Here is a 25,458-nt window from a genome sequence, read left to right on the forward strand (position 1 = left end):
TGCACACAGAAACTGAAGCTACCTTTGAAGATCTTTTCCACATGTGCCTTCCTAGGAAGGTTCAGACAGTGCCCAGGGATGCTCATGTTCTCTTTTAATGCTCCTAAGGAGCTCTCCTGGGTCCAGTCTGTCAGTACAGAGTGATGTTTTGGATCCTTGCTTGAAAGGGGAATGTCCACGAGGCAAGCAAAGGTAGCACACACCCATTTCCGTTTTTCCTGGTGCTTCCTAATCTTGCTTTCTGATCCATCTGCATTTATGGAAACCAGCGCCGTGCGTCTGAGTATGGCTTTTATGTCATGATTTGGAAACAGCTGCATGGTGCAGCAGTCAGTTTGCTCTCCCTAAAGTGTTACTTTGTCCACACAAAGTTCTTTCCCCCACAACCAGAACTGCCCTCGTTGTGTCATAGCTCAGAGCTGGATATATTCCATGTGTATTCGCAAGCCATATGTCAGGCACATGTGAAAATAGTAATCAGCGTGTGGTGGGTGAAGGGTATAGGCGATCTTTCTCTGGAAGTCTGGCTGCATCCACTCATCCATCACTCAATCATCACCTTGACACTATATTGCTTGTGCCAATATGGAGACAATTTTGACCATGTGGAATTTCCCCAAATGGCAGGGGTAACTGGCAGTAAGGAGAGAGAAAAGAAAGAAAGAGGAGACGCTCGGAACAGGTTACTTAGATTTAACCCTGCCTGCAAGTAAGGGTCCTGTATCCTATAAATCTTATATCCTATAAGCACCATATTCAGATACCATCCTGGAACCCTCCATAGGGCTCTCTAACTGCCTAATAATCTTGAATTTATTATCTGCTACATCTTTAAGGCCCGTATCTCTGTAAATTTCCTATAATAATAAACGTGTGTCTGTCTGTAGGGCCATAGATCCAAGGCCCTGTATGTAAGAAAGCTGGAACTTGGCATGCATACCCAGGGGACTCTAAAGGTATGTCCCACATGGTTGTTTCAATTTTTTAAATGCACTAATTAAATATGCCCATGTGCCTGAATCTTGTAGTACCATATCCAGTCGCTTGCTGGTAGACTTCCCTGCAGCCAAGATGGTGCACACCTAAGGGCAAAATTAAACGTCGTCCATTCCCTGTGTGATAGGGCACCTCCCCTCCTTGGGAGCAAGAGGTGGGCACTCCCCTTCAAGCGATGGCGGGACCCATGGCAGGACCATGCCTTGCAGTGCCTGCACCGGTGGCACAGAGCCTCCAGCTCTGAGGGCTACACAACTTTTCTTGTGGCAAACCCAGAGCCCTTCCAGGCTTATCCAGAGCTGAGTGTATTTGCTTGTATGTGTGTGTGATGTGAAAATTCTCTTGAAAATCAGTCAATCCTATTAAAAATATAAAACAATGCAAGTTAGTTAAGTGGCTTAATGTTCCCCCTGTACCATCCCTAAATAATATTTGCGCTGGAGCAAAACAGACGCGAGGTTTCTGGAACTCTGGTGGTTTGCTTGCTTCTTCCTCTGAGAGTATATCCTTCCCCTCCATGGATCACTGCCTTGCTGTGGTGAAGGGGTTTGTGTAGCACAATGAATCCATGAGCTATGCCGTGCAGGGGCACCCAGAGGGTCAGGTCATAGCAGAGAGCTCTGACAAAAGGTGATGCACTGGAGAAGGAAATGGCAACACACTCCAGTACCCTTGCCATAAAAACCCCATGGACAGAGGTCAAGGCTATGGTTTTCCCAGTTGCAATGTATGGCTGTGAAAGATGGACCATACAGAAGGCTGAGTGTCAAAAAATTGAGGCCTTTGGACTATGGTGCTAGAGAGTCCCTTGGACTGCAAGGAGATCAAACCAGTCAATCTTTTAAGATCAACCCTGACTGCTCCTTAGCAGGCCACATACTGAAGATGAAACTCAATACTTTGGCCACCTAATGAGAAGGAAGGACTCACTGGAGAAGACCCTGATGCTGGGGATGATTGATAGCAAAAGGAGAAGGATGAGGTGGCTAGACGGAGTCACTGGGCCAGTGGGAGTGGGCCTGGGGGGACTTCATGGGATGGTGGAGGACAGGAGAGCCTGGAGGAATGTTGTCGCAGTGACTTTGCGACTAAGAACAACAACATATTCTTACCCTTTTCTCCCATCAGCCTCTACTCACTCAGGCGGTATTTCATCATTTTGCCCTCTCCAGACACCCAAATTGGAAGCTTAGCTGATGGGAGTGCAAATGTCCTCCAGAAAGGACATTTGCAAGAGCGTTGGCAGGCAGGGGAGAGGCTGAGCAAGACTCTAACCCACCCGTTTTGTCCGGCGACTCCTGTGTCTTAGCAAACTGAGTGCATTGGAAATCATTTTGGTGAGATGAATTTTCCTGATGATGGTGGTGGGAAATGATTTCATGCAACAATCCACACTTGTGTCCAGCGATCTGAGAATGTTTCCTCACTGGGTTGCACTGTTGCTCAATGATACACCAGAACAGCTCCATTATTTAGCTCAATTTGGCCTAGCTGCTACCGTAACAAAAAATCCTTAATCTACTTCTTAATCCTCCCCTCTCATATCTGTAGATACAGATATAAATTTTTAAGAGGTCATGCTGTGAAATCTAGGAGTTTATTTTCATTCTGGCTTTAACACATTTTACTTAGGAAAAAAAGGCCCGTTGAGTTAGCTGCCATCCTGGTCTGGTGCTTGTCATTTGTGTGAGTGTTTTTAATGCAGGAATGAAAGCAGAAGAGGGCTATTTTAAAATCCCATTTGCATTCCAGCCAATGTTGGCACAACATTAGAATTGTAGACACAGGAAATGTAAAAAAAAAGAGGGGGGAACTCACCCAACAATTTAAGCATCACTTAGGAGAGCGGCCCCCAGTCTTGTGGTTTGGCTTCTAGGTCATGTTTTCTATATGGGCTGCTGTCCGTGATTTAAAGTTGATTAGAAAACAGTATATTCGTTCCATGAAAAATTATTTCCCCCTCTTCTCTTCCAGACTTGCAAGAATGCATTCCTTTTTGCTTTTTCTAAATCAAAGCTAATATACATCAGAGCACATGGTGACAACATTTAATAACCAGCTGATAGGAACACGGCAAGCTGAAAATGTGGGAAAACAGTGACATCTATTGATAAAGACTAGCAAGCTTTAAAATATCAACATTTTTTTTAAAATCTCTGGGAAGTGGAAGAATGGCTCTAAAACTGCAGTGTGTCTCCTGTTTGTCTGTCACCTTGTAGGCTTTTCACAATTTTCTGTAAAAAGAAGAAAGATATATAATACCTCACTGGTTTAAGTTCAGTATGAAATGGAGAAACTATAATGAAGCAAAGGATTCCAGTGAGGAAAGAGCACTATTTTGCTATGCACCAAAATTACGAAGGTACTAATATCATAGAATCAGGTCACTTGGAAAGATAATACAGGTAGCCAGGGGAGAAGGAGCTGACTCAGGGCTACTTTGGTTGTCTGCAAGGACTTGAGGGTTGATAACAACCATTATAACCTGTATATTAATAATTATTAGATCACTATTTTCAATTGCAAAGCTCTAAGGCTGTTTCCATGTAGGACTCTGTTCACAGATAATTCATGGCGTAATACCCTGAACTGGAAACTGGGAGGTTACCAGCTCCCGAAGGAGAGTTTCTTTAGACTTTGATTCTGACATTGTCACCTGCACTGATTCGATTTCTGCTCTGGATTAGCAGAAATAAGAATAGCAGAAAGGCTTCCAGTGACCAGCAGTTGGGTTAGACACTCAACACACTGAACCATCAAATGCTTGTCATAATGGTTTCTTAAATTGTGGTACTGGGATGCTTCGTTCTGCAACTGACCAAAACAGCGTTGAAGAAAGCAGTTGTTAGTGCTAAGTGTTGTAAGTTCTTTGTCTCTTGCATGGAAACTTTCTCAAAATCTCATAGATCTGTGAGTGACCAGAACTTTATTTTCAGAAGCCATGAAGCACTGGGGCAGGAGCTGGTACAGGTGGATTTACTGATGGTATGGTTTGCAGGGAGTTGGGGAAAAGGAGTCTGAGAAAGAACTTTCTACTAATCAAAGTTTTATAGCTACACCATTTTAATCTTGCTAACCATTTTAATGCAGTTTGTTTATATTGATATACTGTTTCATTCTTTCTTCCAAACCAACCCTAGGAATTTGATTGAAGGAGGATGACATGCTATAATAAATAAATAAATTAGTAATGCTGTGTCACAATGGTTTTCTGAGTGTGTTTTTGATGCAAAGGAGGAATTGTAGCTCCATTCAAGGGCACTGGCTCTTGATTACTTGTATACAACTGGAGTTGGGGTGAGCCAAAATGAAGATGTGAATAATCCGTGAATCTGCTTGGATTCAGTGTACATCTGGCTAGATGAAAAGTTTCTTGCTGACAATCATTTTATGTTTATACAAATCAATACAGCCTGCAAACAGCAAATCAATGCAGAACATTCCCAGCTGCTGTAGTTAATGGACAAGAAAAGAAAAGAAGACAGATGTGAAAACTGCTCTGTTTTGGGATTTTATTTTATTTTATTAGCAAGCCAGGTGTCCAGTTTTCCATATGGTGTGGAAATACCTTAACAATGCTGGTCCACACTTTGCAACTTCCAAAAAGTTGGACCACTGCAACACCATGGCAGGTGATCTAGAAGTTTTGACTAATGCTGAATCTGGCTGCTAGAAGGTACATGGGTACAACCAGATGGAATTATATTCCCCAGATCCTGATGAGGCAAACAGATGACTTATTTGGTTCTGGACCCAATTCAGAGTCCTGGTGTTTGCTCTAGTTGAAAACCATAAGGGTGCCAGGGACCCTAATACTTGAAGGAGTGGCTCTTCCTATACCGTCTTGGCAAGGGGGAAAGGAGTATCTCAAAGTTCCATCTACTCATTATTTGGCAACTGGGGGGGGGGGAGGGAGCTCCCTTTATGGTACTCTGCTTATGAAGCATTTCTGCAGAAGTGCACCTGACATAACCTTGCAATTTTGGGGCCACCAAATGCATGGTGGGGCAAAGAAAACTCCCAACTTCAGGTAACACTGATGGGTTTGAGGTAGCAGGGACTGAGCAAGAAAGGGAGCTTGGGATAGTGGGATTGTAGCAGGGAGCTCAGTGAAAATGTCAGCCCAGCGCTCAGCTGCTGTGAAAAAGGCGAACTCCAAGCTGGGCATCATTAGGAATAGAATAGGAAATAGAATTGCCAACATTTTACTTCCCTGCCGCAAAACTTGGGTGCAGCTGCACTTGGGATATGGTGTTCAGTTCCAGTCGCCTTCCCTGAAAAGGGTCATTAGTGAAAAGTATAGGGAAGGGCAGCCAAGATGTTCGGGGGCTGGAGCAGAGGCCCTGTGAGAAGCAGCCTCAACGACTGGGACCGTTCAGCTTAGAAAAGGCGAGGAAGGGGAGACACGATGGAGGTGTTTAAAGTAATGCCGAGTGTGAAGAACGTGGAGGTTTCTCGCCCTCTCCCATAACACTCGAACCCGGAGTCATCCCATGAGGCTGATTGGTGGGATGTTTAGGACAGATCAAAGGAAGTGCTTCTTCACATAACGTATAGCTAAACTATGGAATTTGCTGCCATGGGAATCCACCAATCTGGATTGTTTTAAAAGGGGATTGGACAGATCCGTGAGGACAGATCCATCCTGCTCGAGGGATCCTGTGGGCAGCTGGTGGGCCATGTGTGTTTGAAGTGCTGGGCTAGATGGACCTTTGCTCTGACCCAGCCTGGCTTCTCTTATGTTCTTATTGCAACGTGCTCTATGTGGAGCTGTCCTTAAAGATGGTCTGGATACTTCCGTTGGTTCAGAATAGAGCTGCCAGGATATTAACAGGGACTGGCAGGTGCTCACATATAATGCCAGTCCTCTATCACTTACACTGGCTGCCAGTTGAAGTCCAGGCCCAATTTAAGGTGCTGGTGATGCGATAAAGCCCCGAACGGCTTGGGTCCTGGATACCTGAAGGAGCACCTTCTTCCCTATTTATTTTATTTTATTTTATTTAAAACATTTTTATCCTGTCCTTTGCAACAAGCCTCAATATGCCCTCGCACCCCTTAAGATCTGAGGTGGAGGCCCTGCTCCGGGATCCCTCCCTGAAAGAGATTAGGAAGGTGGTCACCTGGGGGATGGCCTTCTCTGCGGTGGCCCCCCATCTGTGGAATATGCTGCCTAGAGAGGTTTGCGCAGTACCAACATTTTTTTTCTTTTTGGTGCCAGGCAAAACCCTTTTTATTTTCCCATTATTTTCATTTAATGTTAATTGGTTTTAATTGTGGTTTTAATATTTAATCACTGGATGCTGTGCCATTTATTTTATTTGTGCTTGTTGTAAACCATCCTGAGATGCCAATAAAGGGACGGTCTATACAAAAAAACTAAATAAATAAATATTCTTTTAGATGGCAGGTCAAAATTGTTCTGTGTGCCTGGGCATTTTTAGTCAGACAGTCAATTTTATACTGTTTTTGTTGGTTTGGTTTTTTTAAAAAAATATGTTGTGGTTGTATGAAAAATTGGTTTAGTATATTTTTACCAATCATCCCAGATACCTTTTAGCGTTGGGTAGTTTTGACATATCCTAAAGAATACATAAATACTATTTTAAGAACTTCATGAGTGGCAGAGGCTACAATCCTGTGCATGGGCAAAACTTCCAATGAGCTCAATGGGATTTGCTTAGGTGAGCACGCATAGGGCTGCATGAGGTCCGTGCATGCATGCACACACACTGCTGTACATGCGCAGCTGCATGCACTATGCGTGCCTGAACTATCGTGCCTTTGAATGCCCCAAGCTGTCCTTCCAGAGAGGGACTAATGCTGCACGCAAGGAGCATGGTGCTGGTTGGTTTGAAGACTGGTCTCTGGAAGGGGACGGAAGCCTTTCCCCTTTCTCTCCTCCCACTTCTGCTCCAAACCATGAAGTAGGTATGTATGTATTTTGAGGATTTCGACCCTGCCTTGCAGTTGAATGATGCTCAGGGCAGCTGATGAAAAGCCCACACGAAAAGCCCATGCTGGGCTTTGCTCTCGGGCAGAGGGGTAGGGTCAACGCATGCTTCCCTTCCAGCAACTGGAGGTGGGAGCCGTGCGTTTTTTCTGACAGGCGCTGCACTATGGGCAGGGAAAGACTAAACTTTGCCTTGCCGAGATGTTCTTCCTGGGGGCAGGGGGTGTTTCTGGTCAGCACCTGATCCGTAGGGATGGAAGACTCAGCCAGGTGTGAGCTCTGGCTTTGGTGCAAGTCCCAAATACAAGCTCTTAAAAAAAAAAGAGTGCCTCTTTATCTCAAATACAACTCAGCAAGGAAGTGGTTGTGCCACTGACTGTACACTGCACCACCCAGGCACCCATTGCCCGTGTGAACGCACACGCACGCGTGTTCCGTGCCTGGAAGGTCTTGTGGCTTTTTCAATTTTATTATGCTTATTGTTGTTTTTATCATTTTAGTGAAGAGCTCAGCAGTTTCGCATAGTGCTGGATTGTTGGAGGACTACCTGAATGCTATGTGTATTTCGGAACTGGATTGGATATTTACGTGTGATATATAAATATGATAAAATGAAGTGAATATGATTCTCTTATAAGAAGAAGGCTAGTCAATCGGGCATTGGACTACAGTTTCTTAGTTTGGATTTGCAAGAGAATTGCTGAATGGTTTGCTATACTGTTGTTACTGCTACAATTTTATGCTGACTTTTCCTTTCGTGGTCTGAAGGTCCCCCTGTGAAAATCTGCGAAAAGCTAGCTGAAAATATAATTTTCTTTAAGGCAAAGAAATGATGAGGACGTACGTGTATTTCCACTGCCTGCCCTTAGGTGTCATCTTACTACCTTCCCTAACTGCACAGTAAGGGACAGGAGTTGACATTCCAGGATCTCTCCAACCAAGAAGAAACCAGTGAAGTGACACCCTATGCTAGCATTTTGGGTGTGTTTACACACATAAGACTGTTTTACACATTCTGCAACAAGGAGATAAAGCTGGTCCTAGAATTCTGCAGAGCAGCCCTCCATCTGACTTGTATTTGTCTTGTATTTGCAAGCATTTAATCCAGATATTAATGTTTAGCTCTGAGTGGAAGTAGATGGATATGGAATTATAGGTCTGGATAAACATGTACTCAGATGGTCCTTTTAGTACATCCACTTTCTGTAATGTGATTGTAAAATCAGTGTTGGCTTAAATATACTATTGCCTTAAAGCCACCTACTAGACACTTTGTGGAAGAATTTCAAGTGCCCTTTTCAAAAGAGATAGTCAGAATTACATTCAGTCCAAATCTGGAAGCAAACCATCCTGATTTGCAGCTCCTGGACACAGATGTGGATTGGAGCACAGCTGTACTTCAGATTTCACACCTCGACTTGTTGAGAATTGTTCTCAATTTTAGCATTTCAGGGCTAAAATAACATACTAAAATGCATGCAACATACATTTAGAGAAGGATATTTTTGAGAGAAAATACTTTTAGAAATTCATATCTTGAATTCAGACTGTGTTCAAAACTATGCATTTATTTAAACATGAATGATGCAGAGTTTAAAACCCATGCAAAGTTTTAAAATGGCAGATTAATGCAGGAATGGGACAGGATGGACTTGGCTCTAAAACTGACATGGACCCAAGGCAGAATGCTTCAGCCATCTCTGCTTTTAAAGGCCAGGATCAAAAGAGCTACTCGACTACTTGCGAGTTATCCTGTCAGGTTTTTGTTTTTTTCTTTGTTTCTGTTTAGTTTCTAGAAAAGAGTGAAGCCCGGTGTTGAAGCAACAGTCGTACTACTGTTCAAAAAACACATCTTTCTTCATGAGCATTCTGAAGTAATTGCAGCGCTCTTTTGGATTTTGGGTGCAGAGAGACAATGTAGTGTAGAGGTTTGGGTGTTGGACTGGAGATCCAAGCTCTGGTCCCCATTTGACCTTGGAAATCTCTGGATGACCTTGGGCTGGCCATGGACTCTCCATTTAAGCAATCTTGCAGGCTTGTTGTTGCAAGGATAAATTTGAGAGGAGCAGGAAGAAGAGAGTATGAACCTTGGGGCTTTTGTAGGAGAAAAGGCAGGATATAACAAACAAGCAAACTCTCCTCTGAAGACACTGTTTTGAGTTCTTCTGAACTAACAGGCCACTCCTGAGAACATTTCATGTGCAACAATATTTATACCCTGCACTGACCACCCATTACTGTCTGAAATCATATCGCCAGCAGAACAGTCTTCCGTTTTTGTTTGTTTGTTTGTTGTTGTTTTTTTGTTGAATACTAAAATTTGCACTAGCTGCTGAACAGGAGCTAAATCGATCCCCTTTGGACCAGTTCTGGTTCTTCTCGAGGTGAGGTGGACTTCTGTCCTACATGACCAATAACAATGCTGGGTCCTGCATGACATCTCAGTCGTAATTTGTCTTCAGAAGGGTGGACAGCCTGTGACCAAGACTGTCATGTGTCCTTTATTTTATGGATGCATTACGCTTCTATGCTGCCCAATAGCCAGAGCTGTTTGGGCAGTGCACGGCTATTAAAACCATAAACTATAGTGTAAATACAGTGTCAAAGGTTTAAAGTTCAGTGTAAAATAGAAATGAAGGCAACAGTAAAACCTAGCAGCGTAGAAAGGTTTAAATTACAGTGAACACACAATCGTTTTCCCCTACCCCCACCCCGATGCACCTGACTTGGGGGGCGCTCTTCATCGTCTGCCCTGAACGAGCTTCAGTGCAGTCCTGGCCATACCTTGCACCCGGGTTTTATCCCAACAGCCAGTTTTAGCCATCTAGATAAACTGCAGAGAGGGAGGGAAGGGAGCTGGGACACTGATAGGAATCGCATAAGTCATCTGCCCCAGTCCCCCCTCCCCCACACCCAGCCCTGCCTCCGCTTCCATCTGAGGTGCATTTGAGATCTTGGGGGAGACTGTTTGCAGTTCTTTCTGCACCTGCTGCAAGAACAGGGTCTCAGTCTTTGGGAGCCCCAGTTCCGAGATCACAGGATCTCAGAGCTGGGACTCCGAATAACCCCATGGCACTCCCACTGCCCTGCAAATGAGCCCCGGAAGCCAGCGGATTGCTCCCTAGAAAGAATACAGACAACATACAGGAAAGACTATATGATTGGCTATGCTGGCCGGGGCTGATGGGATTCATAGTCCAAAGATCTGGTGGGCCACAAATTCCCCACCCCTGCCTAAATGCTGCTGAGGAGAGGAAGGAGGTTGAGTCAACCTTCTAATCATGGGGTAGATTTTACCAAGAGCTCTCCCATCCTTGTGCTTAGGAGGGGGGCAGGTTTGGGGCCATGAGGTGGATACTGTTCCAATGCTGTCATGCCTCCCTATGGGAAGGAGCAGCCAACTGAAGAATTGTGGTGTTTTCAGTCACCATAATTCTCTACTCCCTGCACCTATCCTTTTGCAACTTTTGGGTTTCTTTATTGGGGGCATCTCTGTAATGTGCTCCATTTTTATACAAATTGTTCCAAAATGCAGATGGAGGCAAAGAGATGCAAAATTGCCTCAGATTTGAGGACTGTTTTCCCCATAAGCCACTGCACCTGTCCTTTTGCAATGCTATGGTTTATCATCTTCCAAAGAATGGTCCACAGGGAATATAGGGTAAAGAGATTTTTTGGATACCCTCAAAATGTAGAGTCTGCTCTTGCATAACTCCCTGAATCTAGATAAGGTTGAACCCCAAGAAAAGGCCATTATCCCCACAGATTACACCTAATTCTTCCAATAAAGTAAGGAAATAAATGGTAGTCCTTGAAAATAACTAAAATATTGATTTCCACATGATAGTCAATGGGAGGCATGAATCCTTGGATTTCTTACTTTCAATGGGGCGTGGTACCTGAATCAAAGTGGACAGCTTCCAATTTTCCAGGCAGAATTCTCCAAAGTACTGAAATGGATTCCAAACCTCTGTTAAGTTCCAAATTTCATGAAGTAAGTGGTTGTTATGGGAATGGGAAAGATATTCATTTCTGGTCCCTGTCAGGCCACAGTCTGCATTTGCGTGTGGGCATGTGAGTGGACAGAGGCAGAGCGCAGGGGAGAGAAACCGGATCAGGAGAAAGGCTGCCAGCCAATCCACTGCAAAGCAATTACTGGAGAAAACTCTCTTGTCTGAACTTGGCCTTAGAGTCAGGTTGTTGCAGCCATTGGGGAGGGAAATGCCTTGAGCACTTCCATTTTGGAACCGAAATATGTGGAATAAACTTTCATTTAAAAACAAATTCTGGCACATCCCTTCTGCAAATCTGCAACCAAATGTTCTTCTTGCTTTTAATGTTTAATATTTTAACTATGTTTTATGCTCAGTTTGTGGATTATTTTGTATTATTTGGATATATGTATGTATTTATTGTACTTGACTTGTAAGCCATCCAGAGACCCGCAAAGTATTGGAGGGGGTAAAAATACCCAAATAAATAAATTAAATGTGTTTAAAGAAGAAGAAGCATAGTTTGCAATCCTTTGCCTGTTGTTGTTGTTGTTTTTACCTAGAAGAATCTTGTAAGATACTTCTGTGTTGCTTCCATTCTGCAGAAACCAGGGTTGACAAAGATGGTGCCAGTGTTTACGCTCTACTTCTGTTTACGAGTGAAGCCTCAATAATAAGACTGCCCGTTAAGTAAAGATTAACTGGTTTTTAATCAATTAAGTCATTCATTGGAGGAAACAAATGTATATGTTAACAAATTCTAAATATCAGGTGTTTTTTCAGCATATTGAAAGACATGTGAAAACGTGCATTCAAAAAACTAAAGCAGGGACTCCCTGTTAGAAAGAGGGGCCCTTTTCCATATTTTCCTTTTCATTCCAAGAATACAGGAGAGCAAAATCCAACGAAATCAGTCTCGGCCTCACTGATGAAAATGTATCCTTACCCATTAAACGGCTCTAGCTCTGTTTTATTGATAGACGAATTAAAATCCATTAAAGGCAATGTGTGAACATCTGTTGTAATTAAGGGGAAAGTTGCAGGTCTGACCTGACTCCTCATGTAAATATTTTTGTCCTCCTAGGGATCCCTGGCAAGAAGGAAGTGCATGTTTTCAATATGACCTCCCTCACCAAGTCAGAAAACATCCTGTCGGCTTTGCTGCATTACCACGTTGGAGAGCTCCAGAACAGTAGCACAGATTGTCCGCAGCTTAAGGGCTGTTCGCAGCACGGGCACAGCAAACCTGACGTGCAAATTAACCTCTCGCTCTTGAGTTTCCCTTCCTCGGGAAACCACACTCGGACCCTGGGAGATTATTCAATCAACATCTCCACTGCTTCTTGGGATGCCCGTTCTTGGCGGTGGAAGAACATTACTCATGTCTTGAGTAAGGCTAAGCAAGACAATGACCTGCTTATTGGAGTCAAAATGGCCTTGGTGGGCCACCTTTCCTGGAAGACCACGCATCCCAGCTACGAACCATACATCCTTGTTTACGCGAACGACTCTGCCATTTCGGAACCCGAGAGTGTTGTTTCTAGCCTGCAAGGGCACCGTAGTCCCCTCCCCGGGAGTTTTCCAAAATTAGACATCCATTCGAAAAACAGCCTGGGTGACCGGCGGCAAAAACGCTCCGCCAGTGTCCTGCTGCCTTTGCAGAACAACGAGCTTCCTGGTGCTGAGTATCAATACAATGAGGACGAAGGATGGGAGGAGAGGAAACACTACAAAACGCTCCAGCCGCGACTGGCAGCGAGGACAAAGAACAAGAAAAAGCAGAGGAAAAACAACCATCCCAAAAGCCAGACGCTCCAGTTTGATGAGCAGACCCTTAAAAAAGCAAGGAAGAAGCAGTGGAATGAGCCCAGATACTGTGCCCGCCGGTACCTCAAAGTGGATTTTGCCGATATTGGTTGGAGTGAATGGATTATTTCCCCCAAATCTTTTGACGCCTATTATTGCTCGGGCGAGTGCCAATTCCCTATTCCAAAGGTACTTTCATCTTTTCTTAATGCTCTACTGTTCTTCCTTTATCTGTATGCACAGTGCAGGGAAATGCATTTGCATCCTCTTACCTGCATGTTAAAAGCATTAATAACATTCAGATCGGGTTGTTATTCAAGAATAGTGTGGAGGAAACAGGCCATTTTAAAAATGTCCCCCCCCCCCTTATGGGCCATTGCTAAAACGGTTCAGTACAAATTCAAAGCTGGTTCACACACAGATGTAAAGGTATTGTTCCAGGAGGGAATCACAGCAGACTTCCTATAGGCTGTGAAGTGCTTATGCTTCATGGTCATCATCACCATCTCATGACTGCCTACATAATAATGTTCACTACTATCCCCTGCATGCCCATTTCCAAAAACACAACAGTGTTTAGTGCTTTATAAAAGTTGCAGTCCATTCCCAAAATTTCCTGTACCGGAAAATAAGTGCTTTAAATGAGGTGTAGGAAGTCGCAAGCCGTAACATTCCACTTGGGCTCCAGAGAAATGACAATGCAGAAGGCTTTAGATGATGATCGGTTACAAATATCCCACCTGCCCCGGCACTTCTTCCAAGAACTGGGGCTTGGGAAGTTCAGTATTGTTTATCTCCAGTACAAAATCTAGGCAAGGTGTTAGGACCCTATTAATAGTTCTCCTAGTTACATTCCAAAAGAAGCAAACATTCACAGTAGAAAAACGTGAAATGTTGGCATAGTGCAATTAACTGGTTAAGAAAAGCCATTCAGGTTCATGCTGGCATTGCAAAGTTCAACTCACCCTAAAATTAGCAGTCACCAATACTGTCTTCAGCCCGGCCTATGGCCTAAAGTATAACAGTGGGTGAGTCTGAGGATGTGGCACTTCTGGTCCATGAGAGTTCAGATTCAGAAGCTGGGTTCTTCAGGGGTGCTGACCATGGTGTCCAAGCCCTGGTGCCTGGAGAAACCTCCGAGCTGAGATTGCCTAGCACTGGATGAAGCTGTACTTCTCATCCTTGGCTAACAGGCTTTGTTGTGGGGCCTGCTGCCCCATATGGGGACGATATGCCCTGGGTGACTTGAGCAGCATGTGCTTCTCCCAGGGTCGGCCCAGTCCCTTTCCCTCCATTTGGAGAGGCACAGAACTCCCCCGTGCTCTCAGCACAAGACAGAATGCGTGGCTCCAGGACAGCAGTGGCATAGCCACACCTGTGGACACCAAGCAGCAGTCTGTCTAGGGAGCAATTGTCCCCTCGCCCCTTCTGGGTTGCCCCCACTGGTCTTGCTTGGCATTGCGGTGAGGTAGGCGCTTCGCACCTCACGCTCCAGGCCAGAACTCCTGTGAGATGGCAAGCAGGGTTCTTCAAGGACATTTTACATTACCTGACGAAGACACCCTTGTTTTGCTCAATTCGCCACTCCACTTAAAGCTGAGGGCATTATCAGGTGTGTTCTTCCCGGGTGTAAGAACTCTCCTGGGAACCACAGGCCTCAAGCAAGAGAACCTGATAAGGCCCAGCCTGCTCACGAGCAAGAGTGATGTGGTGAGCAGCTGAAGTGGAACCCCGAGCGGCCGCTCTGTGCATCCATAAGCTGATGCTGGTAGAGCTTCACTGTCTCTGATCATGTCTGCTTGATACCGTATGGCTGCTTCCCTTCTCGCATCGATGCCCTTGCTGGCCCAGAGTTTAAAAGCTTCCTCTGTCTTGGTGTAGCCTTTTTTTGATGCAGGATAAGAGTTCTTATCCCTCCCCCTGACTGGCAAAATGAAAAAAGAAACCCGTGTTTGTGTCTGGAGACGGGAAAGAAAATAATGAGGGGAAGGGGAGTTGAGGTACTTGATGGAAATGGCCATGATGACAGAATGTGGATTCACACGGTCCCATTGATAGCAACAGCTGTTTGCATGAATGGAGCCCAAGACAAGGCACCACTGGAGGAGTTTATTTAATTATTATTGTGTTTATTTACCACCTTTCTCCCATTGCGGGGTGCAGGGTGGTTGTGTGCAGTTCCCAGGCGGTCTCCCCTCCAAGCTCAGGCCAGTCTCAGACTTGCTTAGCTTCAACATGGCAGATGTCTCATGTGCCTTCAGACCACACTCTGGTCTAAGGCTTTCCTTTAGGCATATATTATTTTGAACTTCAGCAAAGCCTTAAACAGAAAAATAGCTAAATTGTCTTCTTACATGTATTAAATAAATCACAGTAGATGCATATGAAATCTGTACCTAGATATACATAATGTCATAAACAAGACAACCAGCCAGGTGATATTCTGAAACAGCAATTTTAAACTAATGTCTGAATAAAACTGTGTAAGACTTCTTTATAATTGAATGAATGACATAATTCTTCTTAAGAGTAGTTCTGCCAAAACCAAGGGAAAAGAAGTGGATCCTCAAGGGATCCCTTTTAAGTGTTGTGCCTATAGAGACAAAACTTTTCAGCACCAAAGGAATGCCTTTACACATTTCTTTATCTCCTCCCTGGGTCTTTAGGAGCTTAGTACTACTAAGTATTCTCAGAAGGAGCTCCTGTAGTTTTCGCAGGATACACAGAAATTAAGCAGGTGAAGCTTTTCTCATCCCCTTTATTTCTAAGCCAAGAAAAGCTTCATTTGCTAATCTCAGGTCTGTTCAGCTGACGCTGAAATACCAGAGCAAGACTAGCTATACAAAAAGCTAGTACTATATCATAAATTAAATTCCGGTTGATTGGAAAGCAATTGAACATTTCTTTTGCAAACACAACGTGGATGAACTTTGCTCAGCACCTGATAGTTGCCTATCTTTAATTTCAAAAGGAGTTTTCCTCAGCTTGCATTTTTCTGTGGCAACAGGCTATTTTTATGTACTGTATTTCTGACTATTTATATTCTGCATTTGACCTTTCATAAGGCCCTCAAGGCTATTTACACTTATTTTTTAGAAAACCACCACATGCTGCAAGAATACTGCATAAAGCACGATACAGTTATAAAACTAAAACAGTATCCAGTAAAAGGCAGGTTAAATCGTCTTACAGAGAGTAAAGATCTCTGATTTTTTTTTTTTTTTGAATGTTTTATAATCTTTCCTAAAAGCTTTCGGTTCTGATAGGTGTCTCAGCAAAAGCTCAAAGGAAAGGTACATGATGCCCTTCCTCTTTGAAGCTAAGCATATCGAGACCTGATCAGTGCATGGATATATTGCTTTCTATTCCTTCCACATTCGAATGGTTAAACTGTCAATCCTTTTTCTCCCCCAAATATGAAGAGCTTTGCAAAAGCTGGTAAATTCTTATCAAAACAAACTGGAGAGTCATCTGAGTGGGATGGTCTCCTGCAACAGCAGGGGGTTGAACCCTGTGGCCTTCTTGGCCCCTTCCAACTTTACTCTTCTGTGATTCTGTGAATTTCTCTGTCCCCTGTACTGACAAATATAAAAAATGCAGCTATTTCTAGCTTAGATATAACTACGATATACCTGCTTGCCATGTAGCTGTGGAAGAAGTTGCAACCTTAATTGCAACCTTAATTCAGTAGTAAGATGGTTGAATACATGGGGATTCAAACCTGGACTTTTGGGAGCTAAGCATACAAATCCCTGAACCTTCATGGACATATTGGGCAGTTTTAATTCCTTCTAAATTTGAAATTTTTCATTGCAAGTTCTTTTTGTCCTGAATATGGAGAACTGGCAGCTTGTGTAAATTCTAATCAAAATGAAACTAAATTTTATCCCCACCGAATGCCTGGCTGGGAAACATACTGGGATTCCCTCATGCCTCCTTGGATTCCAAAACGGAGGGCCAGTGGGGAACTCAGTATGGTGAGTGGTCAGTGTTGGACTGGGACTTGGGAGATCCAGGTTCTAATCTCCTCTTGGCCATTCAGTTGACTTTGGAACTTCCATCGATGCTCAGCTTGATCATCCTCACAGGGTTGTTGTGAGAATAAAATGGAAAGGAGGAGGACGGAAGCCACACTGGTTCCTTGGAGGTGAAACGGTGGGATATCAGTGTAATATATGTATGTATACATGCAAATACATGCATTTCCTATTAGTGGCTGAGTCAGGATCCCATCCATTGGCCACCTCCGCACAGCTGCCCTTATGTAACCCGCCCAGGGAGCCGCATGGCTAATGGGGCTGGTTATAAATTTAATAAATAAATGTGCTTCATCTGCATAGATCTCAGATGAACCATTAGCACACTGGAGAGCTCAGGGATGCAGGCAGACGGCAGCTCAGATCCCTGTACCTGAACACCATGAAGGGGTAGGCAGAGGTAAGCACAGGTGTACTCATCCTACAAGAAGAAATTATCACCTGCACACAGCGTGGGCTATTCCTACTAAGAAAAACCAAACCATTTTAGCCCCTGCTGGCATTCAGTATCCTTCCCATGTTCAGGCTGGGTGTTTCATCCAGTCAATAATTTATATAATTGTAAATAATCTGGAATAAAATAATCTATTTATTGAGCAGATATTCTTATTCAGCAGATATTCTTATTCTTACAGCTCTATGCCATCCCATAGCTGAAGCTTTCTGGGCAGTTTACAGCAATCAGTAAAACAAGACAAGAAAATGCAATACAGATACCATAAATCAGAGAAACATTAAAAAGTTTCAAACAGCTAAAACTAGCAACGAAGGAGGGCTCTGGGCTGGGTTGTCACCTGAAGCCCCTGGGGTGCCAAGCGGATTTTTAAATGTTTTGGCATTAAAGGCCATCTTAATCTGGAGCTAAAAGATGGCAGGTCTGGTGCCAAGTGGGCCGCATAGATGCTGTTGCATCGGTGAGGGGCCAACCCAGAGAAAGCCCTGCCCCTTGTCAACACTCTCCCAGCCTCCTTCGGAGGAAGACCTCAGAGTGCCAGCATTGCGCCTAAGCAGACCGTGACTGGGAAAGATCCTCGGACAGGTACTGCAGTCTGAAGCCATGTGGAACTGTGCAAGTTAAAACCAGCGCTTTGCATTGAAGCGTTCGGGTCGCCAAAGCAAGCGGGCCAAAATTGGTCGCGTGTTTGGGCCTGTTGGTTCAAAAGATAAAGCCTGTGCGGGAGGGTCTCTTCCTCTCCATTTTCCTCAAACACATGATTGGCGAATCCCGGTCACCTCTTTAGTGGGGAGAAGGCAGAGGCTGGGAGTTGGGCTCCAAAACACCTGGAGGGCATCCAGTTGACAGAGTCTGGGTTAGAATGCTGGACAAGGGCTGAGAAAACCCTGGTTCACATCCCAACAGGGCCATAATGCTTACCTGGGTGACCACGGGCTAGTCAACATCTCTTGCACTAACCTAGCTCACCAGATAGTTTGTGAAGCTGACATGGTGAGGAGAGTTGGAAGGTTCTTGTAATAGTTGTAATAGTTGGAAGGTACTGGAGTTCCTTGAAAGAAGAATAGGAGAAAGACAGAACAATATATTTAAGCCCTTTTTGCATAAGATTGACCAGTTCACGGAACAGCATCTTGGGAGAGCTCCTTTCTTTATTCTGGGCTATTTATAGAGGTAAGAGAAGGGCTCAGTAAAAACGGAGGCACATGTTGTATCTTCCACTTCAGCAAGGGAAAAGAGGGTCTGCTTGAGTTATGTTGTATTTTAGAGAGGAATTTAAAGATGGTTTAGGGGCAGGGGTTTGCAACTTGCATGGAAATCAAAAACAGAGATTGGCCTGCTCTTGAAGTAAAAGACTGACCAGAGCCAACCAGAAGTTACCTCCAGTCGAGTGCAGTGCACGGGTGTCAGCCAGAACTGGGCACACAGAGTGTGATAGAGAGAGCTAGAATCCTGATCAGCTGTCCAGCGAGGAAGGGGAAAGGGTGCTAAATCCAGCCCCTTTTGCCCTGAAGCTTCCGGCTTTGTGGCTTACACAGGTGCAGTCTTGGTGTCTGGAGCCTGCTGGGGGATCACGCACAGCCCTGTTTGCACACATGACTCTACATGCAGCAAGGAAGGCCGTCGCTGCACAAGGACGGACTGTCCTGTTGCTTTTAGCATCTCTAGGTTGCAATGAATTCTTCAAGATTACTGTGAAAGAGCTCTCTGTTCCTATGAAACACTATTGTTGCAAAATCAAGCATTTTGCATTCCTTGGGTAAAATAGGCGCACTTCATATATTTCACCACGAGCTTCTTACAGGGAAAATGGAATGGAATGGGTCATAACTTATTTCATATCATATAACAAAGGATGACAAATGTTGTGTCTTATTTCAACACTAAAGGTGCTTCAACAGAACTAACCTTTAGTTCAGTTAGGAATGAGGCCAAGTCAACTAAGAAATCTTCATTTCTAATTTCTCCTGCACAAATATGTAAGTACTAGATAATATTAACGTCCATTCAGGCTGTGATGCAGCTGCAAACACGCTTACCAGGAAATAAAACCAATTAAACTCAGCAGGAGTAAATGTGCCTAGAAGTGAGTTGCAGACATTCAGGGCCTATTTTTCTAATCAGCTGGACATAATATTAATGCAAATTGGGAAAATAGTAAATACAGTAACCCTACCTTCTTTCTCAATTATCTGTAGCTCCCCACTCCATGATGTATATTACTTCCCCACTTACTTCTTATGTGCTCAGCATTAAAATATTGGCTTTTCTTATGCAGCATTCCATTGGTTCTTCTCACACTTTACTTCGATCTCTGCTGAATATTTCTGTTGTAGTTAATTGCTATCATTTCTGTTTTATTTTATTAGATGTATATCCCGCTTTTTTTCTTGCAAAGAATTCAAAGTGGCTTACCAAAGTCTCCTCCTCTTCTCAGTCTTATATTCACAACAACAACCCTGTGAGGCAGGTTGGGCTGAGAGTCTGTGACTGGCCCAAAGTCACCCAGTTGGCTCCATGGCTGAGTGGGGACTAGAACCCAGGTTGCCTGAGTCCCAGTCTGGTGTGCTTAACCACCACACCACACTGGCTTTCAGGAATGTTTTGCTTTGTTACTGTGTGTATTCTTGGCTGGTAAATGCCTTGAGTTTGTTGGAGTTGGGGGCTATAAATCTTTGAGTATAATAAAGCAAAAATAGAAACGCTGCTATCTACAGAATTCTGCAATGTATGGAGCCATTTCTCAAGTGCTTCTCTCTTGAAATGCTGGCTCTATAAAGAGATTTATATCCAGCTTAAACACACACGCTGACGCTGTGGAATAACACTGCACTGATGCTCAGTGTGACAGCACATTCATCTACATTTCACTGGTTTGCATAATAGTATTTTGCTGGGTTGCATAAAAGTATCATCTGGTGGGAAGGTAAGCAAAGGGTCAGTGCATCTCTGGACACCCAGGGCTTGCCTTTTGTGCCACCAATTCTGCCACAGTATGGAAAGAGCATACACCTGTCTGTGTAACATGACTGCTACGTTCCAATCTTGTGTGCTGCCATTACTTTCAGAAATCATGGGACATTTGTGAAATTCATTAGCTGGGTCCTGACATAGGCTCTTGGAGCAGAATCTTTGTATAGCTTTTCAATCCCAAATTGTTCTAAAAGTGGGCATTTCTGCAGCTAAAGATTGGTTTAAACAGACATCTCACAGGAAACCGTGGGAATTACTGTCATGGGTATGCAGCAGGCATGTCCAGCAGAGAATTCCCCGCCCTCCAGGGTTTTTTCCAGGGTTCCTTGAAATTGCAACAGCTAGCAATCAAACAGCCCAGGTTTGCAGTGCATATTCGCCTACTGGTACGCTGCTCTAACAGACCAGTTAAACACGGCATGTTCCTAGTCCACTGTATTCCCAGCTTGTTATTATCCTTCTTGTCTTCTGCAGGCCCTGAAGCCGTCAAACCATGCCACCATTCAGAGCATAGTGCGAGCTGTCGGCGTTGTCTCGGGGATTCCTGAGCCTTGCTGTGTCCCAGACAAGATGTCATCCCTCAGTATCTTATTCTTTGATGAAAATAAGAATGTGGTACTCAAAGTCTACCCAAACATGACAGTGGAATCCTGCGCCTGCAGATAACACTTCCCTTCCTCTGAGGCTTTCCTAAATTCCCCTCTCCCTGCATTGACTTAGTTGCTTAACAGTTCCCCCCTACAGCCATTTTGCACTGCCAACGCATTTCATTCTCCACAGATGTATTAAATATATGTATGAATGAATACATTAGCAGGAGCTGAGAAGGAATGCACCATAGATTTCCAGAATATGGAAGGACCGAACTGAAACTTTCTTACTGTGAGGATACGACAGAGAAATTACAAAGCTCAGCACCAGTAACAAACTCTTTGTGGCAAGCTATTAAAAGAAAACCTCTAAAAGTCTGGAAAGAAATCATCAAGATGATTTGAAGATGGGCAAGAAGACCCTTTGGTACATTTCTGTACAAAACTTTGAAAGCAGTTAAGCAAGCCACTGCTGTTGTGGTCCATTCTTCCAGAAATGAATGGAGAAGGAGATGTAAGATTATGCGTTCGAAGCTAAGCTTTCTGCCTTAGGTGTCTGGAATTCTCCCCAAAGTGCTAAATGACGTAATTAGTTCTGACAGCCTAGGAGCCTAAGAAAATCCAACGTAAGATGTTTATTTTCTTGACATGGTACGTCAGTAGGGCTCGGTGCATGTGTCATGTACACAAACAAGGGCTTTCTTTCACTGAATCATGAGAATCTTTAATTTGCAAGAAAGCATACTTCTTTTTGTACATCTACTAAAGGTTCGGTGCATGCCACCCATAAGCGGCATGAATCCCTAAACCCTTATTCTCTGCCGTGGGAAGATGGCAGCCGGAAAGCAGTGAAAACGGGGATGGCAGAGGGCAGAGCAGGGTCTGGTTTACCAGGTTACCATCACCATGTTTTGTACTAAGCCTTTTTGTAATGAATGGGTAGACCAGCCGAGACAAGTTAGCAGTGCAATGATACACACATCTGTTCAGAAGTCAGTTCTGCCGCATTGCAGCCTTACCTGTGGCAGTCTTGACCGAGTGAAAGCAAGCATTACGAAGAGGTGGAGCCATGAACACACGTTCTTTTCCCCAGCTGGCGTTGTACCTGCAACCTGGTATGGCTAGCTCATGGGATTAGCAGACTGCATGGCCACAGGTTGAAAGTTGCTTGCTCTTGCACTGGGCTACCCTTTCCAAATGAAAATGGCGGCCAGCTCCGTTATGCAGAGGATGCTGCGGCATATCACCCCCACCACGAACGGGTGATTCCCTTTCCCATTTGTAGCTGGAAAGGGCAGGGTTTAGGGTGGATTCTCACTTGCCATTGCCACGCATCTCACAGACGATGTTAAGTGCCTTCTCTCCGTCAAAAGCACTGGGCAGCTCTCTTGCATTCCAGCAAAGTTCTGGGTCAGGGAATGAGGTTGCAAGCTTTAATTTGCAGCTCGGAAGTGATCCATTGCAGCTTCAAAGGGTTGAATCGTCTCTTACTGAGGAACTGATGCATTCGTTATTAAGCTATCTCCTTCTCCATGTAAAATAATAATAAAATAAGACTTTTTGTACTTTTTTTGCTTAGGATCTAAAGCTTGTACAGTTGGCATCAGCAAAGTTAAAAAAAAGCCAAAGGATATTTGTATATGGAAAGAAGCTTTATTAATGCCTTTAATTTATTTTATTTCTGTTGCCTTCCTGTATATTAATTAATTTCCACTTTTAATACTTTTAAATACACACACCAGTTTTTACATTAATTTTTACAAATTATATATATATGTCTTCAGAACCAAATGAGCATGTTACAGACACACTGAGAAGGGTACTTTTCACTACTGATGTGTAAGCTTGCCTGACTTGTATTTGTTTCTCTCCTTCAGTAATAATATTTTTTTTATTGCAAACAACTATGTACATTTATGTTGCATGTTTTTAAATAGGGTTCTTCATTTGTCCTTTGATGTTTAATAACTGCAAAACATTATTCAGCACAACTGTAGGAACACCACTCCTTGTTTTCCAAAGTATCGCAAACGGTTTTGAACAACGGAACATAAGGAAGCTATTTTTGAAAACAGGACAAACAAATGAAGCTGACAGCCAGCACGGCTTAGCTAATCCTGTCTCCCCTCCACACACATAAAAGTGCCTCTTATAATTCCAGGTGAACAACAAAATAAAACAACCTTAGAAGAAAAATGCCACACCTTTGCCATTGTATATACCTTGTTGGATCAAGGTTGGGCAGCTCTGAAATAGACAAAATATTGATCAGCTAGTGGTTGAATACTAGTCGCCAGAAAGTAAAAACAGAACGCAGATCACATTTCGAGGGGGTGCCTGTGAGGGGCAAAGGACTTGGGTCTCTTCATTGACTCCAAGCGTATGGATCACACAGTGTGGGGTGAGTAATTAAAAACTCCCTCAAACATTTTTGTGATACAAGATCATTATGGAAAGATAACCAGGCAGAGGAGATGGCTGAGCTTCTGACAAAATGGCAACTGTCCTCAGAGGATTCTGGGTGTTCCTTTTTTTATAACCTTTGCTGCTGCCCCTATTTTGTCAGTCCAGGCAGCTCATTGGAGGTCTTTTGCCTTGAGACTCTCCCTCTCACTCAAAAAATACTAGGATCTGCTCCAAAAAACATTCTGTTCCCCATCAGATTTTTGGGGGAAACCCCCAGTGTCAGAGGGTTTCTTTCAGAGAAAAAAATATATCTCTACCTCCATTTCAGATCAGGTCTCAGCACAGACCACAGACTCAATTTAACCTTGCCCATTTTTGAGTTGGGAGGGGGGAAGAAAGGTGAGTCATCTCCCTGCATCACCTGTGCCTTCTAGGCCCATTTGAAGTGCCACTGAAATGAAGAATCAGAACGTAACCAGATATGAATGGTCCTTGGTCAGATCTCAAGAGATACTGACTGGGATCAGAAAACACTTTGGCCCACAGTTACAGGTATGGGTTGGGTGTGGAGTTGCTGAGCTGTGAGTTCCTATGTTGTCTGAGCCCAGCCGAGATAACAAACTGTGGTGAACAGCCCACTGTGTTGTTTGTGGTTAACAAGCCATGGCTTGTTAGCACAGCTGGGTTCGGACAATGCAGCAATCCACAGTTCAACAACCAATGATGGCTCAATGACACATCTCCCTCAAATCAAACCAAACCCTTAAGTGGGAGTCATTGGGTTGTCTGAACCGTGCCATTGCCCCAAGGCACTCACATTGATAGCTCATTTTCCTTAAATAATAGAATCGAGGTTTGCATTTTGGGAAGAATTGTGATTCTTCTCGCAGTCATAGACTTTAGACTGCAAAAGGCCATTCAGACCAACTCCAAAACCATCACAATGCAAAAAAAAAAAACAATTACAATTACAATTCAAAAGTAGCATCTTCTCCAAACCAATCAATTTCACCCAATCCTTTCCTTTTGCATTCCTACTATACATCCAGAACACAGCGCTGGAAACACACACAGCTATTATCCCGCTGCCTCAAGGAATCATCCAATAGGCAGTGCTCTAAAGGTTGATTCCTGCACAGTGGTGGGGGTATTAATATTTGCTTGGTCTGGCTTAGAAGTTGCTAAAAGGATCTGGGGAGAAACCACTTTTGGATTTCATTGAGCTCAGCTGGTGCAGGTCAAAACAGGATTGGACTCAAATGATGCTGTGGAATCGGTGCATCAACACTAGAGAATTCCACTGCTTTGCCTCTGCCAGGGAATTCAAGTTTTGTAAAGTGCAAGAGCAGTCTTTTCAGACTACACTCCCCAGCATTCTTTGGGGGAAACTTGATAATTAACTGGTGTAAAACACATATGAGTTTGTAGCACAGTGCTTTCAGGGGCTGAGGGTTTTGCTCAAAATTTGGTCCACTTAAGGAAAGGGAACATGGGTGGAATTGTACCAGGATATCATGCTTGCTGTGGGCCAGCAGTTCCTTTGGTTCAAGTGAAAAGTGGTTCTCTCCCCTTGGAGTAGAGTGAAGCTTCATTTTTGCCCTGTACAAATGTATGGTGCCTGTAACAGTGTGGATGGAAAACACATCTGGAGAACAGAAGAAATAAGACACTGATTAGTGGACTAAGGTATGTTAGGATCTTAAACTGGATACAGCCTTCTCTTCCTCTGTTAAGAAATTATTCAGCAAATTTCAATGGAAGTTTATCCGAAAGGACTGGTTTATGAGAAGGGGATTCTTTGCAGTCTCTTACACCATCAAAGGGAATGATGAGATGGTAAAGAATGTAACTTCTTCATAAAACAGCTTTTGAAAAATCCCCATGTGGTGGAGGAAAGGGCAGAAGGCATCTTTTATATAAGATTTCCAGAGATCAAAGTTCTCTTTTCTTTGACATCCTTCAATGTACATTGCAGATTTCCCCAAACCATAAGGTAACAGCTAAGAGAAACTTCAAAGACCAAAACAAGAAAAAGCATTATGTTGAAAACAGGCAATTCAGGTGAAAAGTGGAGATGGCATTTATGTACATGGATCCATTTCTCCTGTAGCAAAGTACAGGTTAAATTGCTATCACTCTAAAGATGCGGCAAGACTTGCATTCTTAAAGAACTGACAGATTTGCTTAAATCCAGCGTGGTGCAAGAGTATGAGACTTGCCCTGTTGCACTAGGGCGGAAGGTCATCTCGTA

At 43.7% G+C, this 25,458-nt stretch overlaps 1 protein-coding gene across 1 annotated transcript; it reads left to right on the top strand.

The window, feature by feature from the left end:
• The first annotated feature begins 7,150 nt into the window (after positions 1 to 7,150).
• BMP3 (bone morphogenetic protein 3) lies at positions 7,151 to 20,889 on the top strand. The gene is made up of 3 exons (XM_044428486.1): positions 7,151 to 7,196; positions 11,972 to 12,936; positions 20,686 to 20,889. Exons 1-3 carry the CDS (start codon positions 7,151 to 7,153, stop codon positions 20,875 to 20,877), a joined length of 1,203 nt encoding a protein of 400 aa, XP_044284421.1. The 3' UTR covers positions 20,878 to 20,889.
• Positions 20,890 to 25,458: the final 4,569 nt, after the last annotated feature.

The sequence above is a fragment of the Varanus komodoensis genome, unplaced genomic scaffold (assembly GCF_004798865.1).
Source record: "Varanus komodoensis strain SLA01 unplaced genomic scaffold, ASM479886v1 scaffold2, whole genome shotgun sequence".
Taxonomy (NCBI): domain Eukaryota; kingdom Metazoa; phylum Chordata; class Lepidosauria; order Squamata; family Varanidae; genus Varanus; species Varanus komodoensis.

What these genes read in the sequence shown, in the direction of transcription:
- BMP3 (XM_044428486.1), top strand. Translation starts at nt 7,151, where the DNA reads ATGTTCTTCCTGGGGGCAGGGGGTGTTTCTGGTCAGCACCTGATCC. An exon ending in TTCTGGTCAGCACCTGATCC is followed by an intron (nt 7,197 to 11,971) that starts GTAGGGATGGAA and finishes GTTGTAATTAAG; the next exon opens with GGGAAAGTTGCAGGTCTGAC. An exon ending in GCCAATTCCCTATTCCAAAG is followed by an intron (nt 12,937 to 20,685) that starts GTACTTTCATCT and finishes TGTCTTCTGCAG; the next exon opens with GCCCTGAAGCCGTCAAACCA.